The sequence below is a fragment of the Lissotriton helveticus genome, chromosome 5_1 (genome assembly GCF_964261635.1).
Source record: "Lissotriton helveticus chromosome 5_1, aLisHel1.1, whole genome shotgun sequence".
NCBI lineage: Eukaryota > Metazoa > Chordata > Amphibia > Caudata > Salamandridae > Lissotriton > Lissotriton helveticus.
The window spans coordinates 140,290,333-140,298,178 of NC_136065.1; the positions used below are offsets into that span (position 1 = coordinate 140,290,333).

General features: G+C 41.6%; 1 protein-coding gene across 1 annotated transcript; it reads right to left on the reverse strand.

The window, feature by feature from the left end:
* Positions 1 to 698: 698 nt before the first annotated feature.
* Positions 699 to 6,400, reverse strand: LOC144753024 (DNL-type zinc finger protein-like). Its single transcript, XM_078640829.1, has 3 exons — positions 6,134 to 6,400; positions 3,096 to 3,235; positions 699 to 1,824 (listed from the first exon to the last, which is right to left on the reverse strand). Exons 1-3 carry the CDS (start codon positions 6,383 to 6,385, stop codon positions 1,650 to 1,652), a joined length of 567 nt encoding a protein of 188 aa, XP_078496955.1. The 5' UTR covers positions 6,386 to 6,400; the 3' UTR covers positions 699 to 1,649.
* Between the last annotated feature and the right edge of the window lie 1,446 nt (positions 6,401 to 7,846).

A 7,846-nucleotide genomic window follows, 5' to 3' on the forward strand; every position in this document is an offset into this window, starting at 1 on the left:
CTCTAATTCTCAAGATAACCAGCTCCTAAGTATAAGAGGACAGATTTTCTCATCACTGAAATCTGAACAACTCACCACCATCCTCCTAAACTTGATGCTGGAGTCCTGAAAGTGGTAGACCAGTATCCAAGATTTCCTTGCTAGGCATTTTTTTGTTAGAAAGCTATCACAGCACCGAATGTTGTACAAGAACCACAACTCAAATTCTTAATACAACTCAATCTGTAAGCAGCATTTGCTATTTCTATAAATGATTGCTACCCCTCCCTTTTTCCTTCTATCAGGGTCAAGACAGCTAAAGGAGAAACCCTCAGGAAGAATGAACCCATATTTGGTTGCGAGGTGTTAAACACAGTTTTGGTCAGAATCAACAAATCAATGTTGTGGTTAAAAATGTCAGGAAGTTTTACTGTTTACTGTCCGCACTTAGACTGATATCAGAGCACACAAAAGAGCCTTACAGTCCCACACTATGTTAAAAGGAAAAAGTGAAAATCGATGTATCAATTGGATGATGAGTGGTCTAGCATCTTGTAAAGGACAGTGAATCCAGGACATTACAAATACACCATAATGGGTATAATTAATAAGGTAGCATTGTATGAAATATATACACACCACACACACACATAGAATGAGAACATTTACCAGTTTTTTTTATAATAGCATGTATTCACTTTTAAAGAAGCAACATTCACTTTTATTTATATCAAAAATAGATAATTTATTAGAGTTTACACAAAGTAAATTCAAATTATAAACGGGTACAAGCATCTGAATGTAATGACGGCATGGACTAGGATGCCATGTGTGACCCAACAGTGTACAATTCTTAAGCCTTTCTTTTATGACTCAGAATCTTGCTCAGAAGGGCCACTAACTTTCAGAAAGGTGAATGACTTTTTACTGGGTGAAAAATTCTACAAGCATTAATCGGATGTAAAAATCAGTTCTTGTGATGAACTTTCATTTTGTTTTATTCACAGGGGAAATATTTCCCCCCCCCCCCCAAGGAGAAATCCTTGCCTGAGACCCCAATTGGGTAGGACTCTTCCTCAGACCCATCCTGGATATTAACATGCCAGGACAGCAAACTATCTTCAACCGTGTGTTTCTGTAAGTCTTTGTTTACATTCTGCCCCATCATATTTAGTGATACCAATCCCCTTTAAATGTGACCACATTGCTGCAATACTCACGTATGTAGAGGCATACGCACTATATGGCTTGGGCATGACAAGTTCTAAAAGCAAGCATTTTCATATTGATACAGATCAACGAGCCCTTACATCCGCACTTCTGGCCACTGACCACCCCCACTATGATATGGCCCTAGAGGTGACAGTGCCAAACTGAAGGCCTCAGCTAATTCTGGTCCATCGCCTAATCACCGATCCAAAATGAAGAGCGTCCTGTTGTGTATGGTTCTACAGAACATTTGATAAACATTAGAAAGATGGATGGCTGTGCATGTGTAATGAAGGTCTCTGCTCCACCAGTTGAGTATCTCCATTTGAATGGCAGCCTCAAGAGGAACACAGAATCTTATATTCAACAGTCTGTCAGGCCAAATACAAACTCTGTTTCTCTCTACTGCGTGTCCCATTTTGCAGCGGCTAGTTTAATTCAACAGGCGACTGCCAACTTGTTCATTTTACAGGCTTTATGTCCTCTTCTGTGAGGCTTGGTGCGACCTTTTCCTCTTCAGACTGATTTGCATGTTGTTGTTTTCCAACAATGTCCTCCAAAACCAATTCCATAGCATCTTCTCCGAGCAGCCGCCTAACCTTCTCCCCTTTGGCAGCCAAGATTTCTTCAATGTTTCTTAGCAGTGAAAAAAACAAAAATATTAATGTAGCCCATTCTAAAAGGCACAGAAATATAAGGTTGTAGGAAGGAGCGTAGGTGCAAATACAGCTGCGGGAACAAACACGAGAAAGTAACAGTTTCCCTGTAAAATGGCAATCTGCGGGCTAGTACAATTCCGCTAATAGGATTTTTGAAAACTGTAAACGTGCCAAATGGAACAAAAACACACTGGCTGTCCTTCGTTAGCTAACAGTACATAAGTCATGACATCTAGGTAACAAAATCACAGTAAGTGTTGTAATCAAAATACAACATTTCAAGGAAAGAGTAATACAAATAAATATAGCATTATAGATGTGTCCATTCTACTAGATACACCAGTCCAACTTTTTACAATTTGTCATTCCACCCTAGGTCAGTGGAATGACAAACAGACCAATACAGACAAAGCTCAAGCCACGACAAATAAACTAAGTTACAACAGTTCTTGATAGTGTAACATGGGTATAAATGCTACCTTTTTTATTTGAAAAATAGGGCACTCCAATTACAACAAATAGAACAGCATTATGAGAGTCACTCCCACACGCAATGTAGAACTTTTGGTTTGACTTTATCATAGACATAATAAACAATTGGCCCAGATTTGCAAAGGTATTACTAGGAATATTTTTAAGTTACATCTCAGAAAAGCCATAAAATGTCAACGATTCCCATGCCTAAATTTACACCTGCTGATGCACAGTTTGTGTGTGCTTTGTAGGAACTCATGCATACCTTAGGTACTTGTAGTTTTCAGCTTGTATCACAAAAAGTTTTAACAGCTGTGTCAGGGAAGTGGTGCGACATGACTCCTATAACTAACTGAATGGTCCAGGTGCTGGTGGTGCATGGTACAGTTCACAACAATAGTCCAGTTTAATCTGAGCGCTCTGCCTCTCTGAGGTGTCTCTTCAGGTTTGTCACCTTATACAAGGTAGGTTTTGGCTCACAGTGAGCTTCAGAAGTTCCGTCAGTTTCCTGGCCAGCGAGAGCCCAAGACCTCTCTGCCAACAGTGGGGCCACTCAGAGGTCCATGAGTTGTGACCAGCCTGTAGGCTTTGGTCGCATCCTCTCCTGCCTCATGTTAGCAAACAGCCTATATAAAGCTTCCTTTGTAATTTCCATACGGTGACAACTATTTATTAATTTGTTTGCAAGACAGTAACATTTCTGAACGATTGCCTCCACCCCTGTAATACTGTGATGTGTACTGCAGATTTAGAGTGGTTACTAAGAGGACATACCTTTTACCCTCCAAATCCGAAAACCAGCCGAGATTGTCTGCTATGATGTGGTGGTTGTTGCATCCAGGGCACTTGACTATCACCACTCCTTTACTGTAGGCCAGTTTAGAGATGGCTTTCATCGACCTTGTCCCGCAAACCTGTGAAGACAAAATGTTCATTCCTGATCCTGCAAGCATACACAAAGGGGGCAAGGAACTGCACAATTTTGATGAGTGTCACGTCTACTTTGAAACACATCTTTATGCTTTTTAAATAAAAGTCTAATCATTCATAATAGCACCCTACTTAGCCAATTAGAGTTCTTAGTTCGCTATTATTGTTTAATGTTACTGCCTTGCAGGTACGCCAGGCAAGGCAACATAACATGCCTGATCTCCCTTTATAACTTCTGGCAGATTTGCTCTGTCAAAATTTAATGAAGAGTGCAATGCTCAGGGGCCTGATAATTACCAGGAGCTATCAACATTGTACCGCTTGCAAGTGCGATCATTGTGAAAACAGATACCTAGTGACAATTCTACCAGTCAAGCACACAAAAGGTGAAGGGAGGGTGCTTTAAATAAGTCTGACCACTTACCATCACTGGGGGTAGCATTCCAGCCCATTTCTCTTCTTGCTTACATGCCCTACTTCAGGTTAGACCAAGCCATATGAAAATAAGTATTGACCCTGCTCCAACAGGACAGTCAAGCCAGAACTGCCAAGCTTAGGTCCTCTCAGAATGAAAACACAAGCAACTCAAGACCAGTTTCGCCCTGAATGGGGATTTCTTTAGTTGGGTGTAATTTGGTTCTAATGGCATAGCGACCAAGAGATGTATTCAAACATTATGGCACCATAAAGGTGCGCCCCAAAGAAACTGGTTCTTTTGCAAAACAATGTAGTAAGAAGCTAGCAAAGTGTTTAGGGGAGGGTAAAAAAGCAACAACAAAAAAAGAGAGAGAGAGAGATCCGTCGGCAGGGTAGGTGTTGCTAAACTGTATGTCCATCCTTGCAGTGTGGACCAATTCTTGAAAAGAGAAGGTGGAGGATAAATCACTTTTATCACTCAGTGGTAAGGCCTGATGTGGGGCCCTCTCAGAGTCATATTTAACCAGAAGGTCTGGATATCTTCAAACTTGGTAGAGAAATGAAGTGGTTGCCCCTCGTTGGATAAAGTGATCAATATGATGGCAGTTTTAGACGTGGCCAGTAATGAATTTAAATATATTACTGCATGTATTACAAGAGGGTATTGAATGTAAGCAGCAAATGCACCGAATTGTTTGGTAATTAATTGCACTGATATGGCACTTCACACTCTTGATGGGGCGCCAAAGAGCTTTTGGTGGACACGAACGATAAAGGTACGCCGAAAGATGTGTCTTGCTTTGCACCTTGTGAACTGCAGCTCCTTCCTCCCAGTTACAATTTGACCAAAATCTGTCCCCTCAAAAATGCACTTCTTACAGTGTACAGGACTGTGTGACTGATATTTAGCAAAGCTGCCTGAGTTGTACCTGTCAGTCCCTGTTTATAAACCTGCCAAGGTTGTGTCAAACCGAAGGGTTGGCTCACATTTTTCTTTGAACATATACACTTTTTCCTTCGATGATGGTCCTAAAAATATTGTATTTTATTATTTCAAGGCAGTGGAAAATTAAGGCCAGACTCATTTGTTATAAGTTATTGTCTCAGAGAAGGTATGTCTCCCCTATACCATGTGCTAATATTTCCTTTAGGATGTTCAGGTGAGCCAGTAATTTAGTTTAAGAAAACTTGACCAAGACAACAACTCCCACAATGCACTAATTTGTTAGGCGAATACTCTGAACCCCCGCGTGGTCCCAATGACAACTTCAGTCGGGCCTACTTTTTACTCAGCCTCACTTTGCATGCTGGGGCTCAAAAGCCCATAGTTTGATTGTAGTGCGAAGGGTAAAGGTGTCACAGAGGCATTGGGCTTCTTAGGAACAACTTTGAAATCTTCGCCTCTCTGCTAGCATATTGTAAGTTCATCACTAAACGGTTTCCCTTTGCTTTCAATTATTACTGAATACGCAGCAGCGCTGGAAAGTGGGGGCGCAATCCCCGGATCTCAGTTCCGGCATCTGTTTCTGGCCGGATCCGGCCAACCCAAGGTAATATGCTGAATTGGTGCTGTTTTTTCGGACAGTGGGGCACAATATAGCAGCGTCCACGCGTTTTCTGCATTCCATTCGGTGCACAAACAAAGGCCCGATTTAAAGAGTCATTAGCTCTTCTTTTGTTTAAGTCTCATTCTGGCTGGGAGCCATCAGGATCGAACACCTAGATGCCAACCTAATGGAAGGAAAGTCACACATCTGGTCAATTCACAAGTACTTTAGAGAAATTTGACTAGGAGGCATGTTTTTGACTTTCTTCATCTCCTGTACGTAAGAGATGTGCATGCACCATAAGAATGTAATATCCATCTGTCTTTATGAATTATTACACTAATAATGATTTAAATGGCACCTACTAATTTATTTTTAATTAGTTCTTTTATAGCGCTACTCATCCCGGTGCAGGCTGTCAGATCTTTACATCACACAGAGTTGCAATAAATAAAACAAGTGTGTAAATTACTGTACAAGAAAGGTTACTTAAGCCAATGAGGTTTATAATGTGTAGGAATCACATACGGTCCATAATTGAGATCGGACAAAACTCTGACCTCTTCTAGAACTGCATTAACCACCACTGGGAGTTATCTTACCGCTATCATACTCATCTTGAAATTAATGGGCACACAAAGATCTTTGCAGCAGGTGTCTAAGCCCTGTGAGATATTTTAAAATGCAGCCTCTTAGATAATTAAATAAGCTAGAAAAGATTTTGTCACACGTGTCACTGTTGCCAATTTCTTGCAGCATTTTTTTTTAATTACATGTGCAAGTTGATTGCGAAACTGGTTTTGAAGCTCTGCCCCCTTTACTCTGGCACACCTTGACCCCCAATTTATGAGTTTCCAGAGCAGTCATCCCCCCCCCAATACCAGCACTGATACTAGTACACCCTATTCACCTTCCCACCTTGCAGGTGTACACCAGACGGTAGTGGGTGGGGTTCACCTGCCCCACGGCGTCCGCATGGTCGGTGCATAATGTCCGGGATGCTGGAGGCTGCGTCCAAAGCTCCAGGGAGGCTCTGTACCGCAAACCGTGGAGGCTCGCTCGCACCGCCTGTTGACTCCAGGCCCTCGCCTGACACCAGCCGATCCTCCCCGGCACCACAGCCGCTCGCACGGCTACCGAGCCCAGGATCCTGCCCAGGGAGGCTGCCATTGACACACTAGACACTACTCTACTCTCCGAAGCGCAATGGACATAAAAGAAGGACGTGGAAGCCATTTTGGGACAGGATGCGGGTGCTGAAAAGCTTCGCAGTCGGACATCTTAGAAGGGTATCGAGTTATGGTTTAAACAGATTACCAAAATTCGACCAACGGAAAAAGAACATTCTTTCTTTCACGAATAACTCATTTGTCTCTGAGCTGCTAGCGTTTTACACAGTAGGTTTTTGATTTCGCGTACACAGTCTTGTTGAAGTGTATTAGATATACACCTCTCAAAGATGACAGCCATGTGCTCACAGTTGTGAAAGCAAGAAGTGCCCCATGCACGCTTGACAGACAGACCTTTTCATGCTTTGCCAAAACTGCTTCGGAAGCCTATCTATTACATTAATTATCTCAGTACGACAAGTTTGTCCCCCGCAATATAGCAAATGCAACGTTTCCCAGCATTCTAGTATGTAAGCTTTAATTCTGTAAGGAAAGAGAGGTCAGTATTATGCCTGCTTCTCTGTTTCTGCAAATGAAGTTGCCAACATTTTAATGAAAACATTAAACAGCAAGTTAAAACTGAAAAAAATGCAGCCAATAAAGACCCAGTCAAATGATAAGGAACCAATAAGGAGCCTAATGAATGTGAAGACATTGTATGGTAGGGTGGTTAACCATTTGCAGGTTTGACCTACTGGTTCCTATGTCCCGCTATCCCAGAGGTCTTCAAACTTTTTGATGCCGAGACCCCCTTGTAAAACCTTTTTAGGCGTAAGGACCCCCTTCCGACAAAAGTTTCTAGAAACTGGTACTCCTCATCATCAACTTTTGACAACCATAAATGCGCCTGTTAGACCTCATCACATCCATCCATCCATCATTCATCCACCCTCACTTTCACACATCCATCCATCCACCCTTTCATCCTTCCAGCCATACATCCATCCTTCATCCATCCATCCTTCATCCATCCACCCTTTCATCCTTCCATTCACCCATCATTCATCCACCCATCTTTTCACACATCCATCCATCATTCATCCATCCATCCAACCTGTACTGCTTTTGATGAATAAAAGCGTATTTAAATCTAAATTTTTTTTTTTTAAAAAGGAAATGTATATGCACTAGATATCACAGGCTCTTAGGCCCAGAGTTCCAAATATTAAATAACAAGGCAATTTTCAAACTCCTATACTGTGGCTCACGGAAAAAATAGCCTTTAAAGGTCTTGCATAAAGGATCTGTCCAAGATAAAATAACAACAAGATAGATGTATAAACAAGTGATTAACAGCAAAATAAAAGTCTTGGAAAGAAAATAGCAAGAATTGGAGATTCACAAATCTAAAACCCATCTATTTCTTTACAGATCAACATATTCAGTCCTCAATCGATAGTAAAGAAGCAAGAAAAGCTGTAAACGAGGAATTCTCATTACAGGGAGCCTCTCTTGAAAAAAC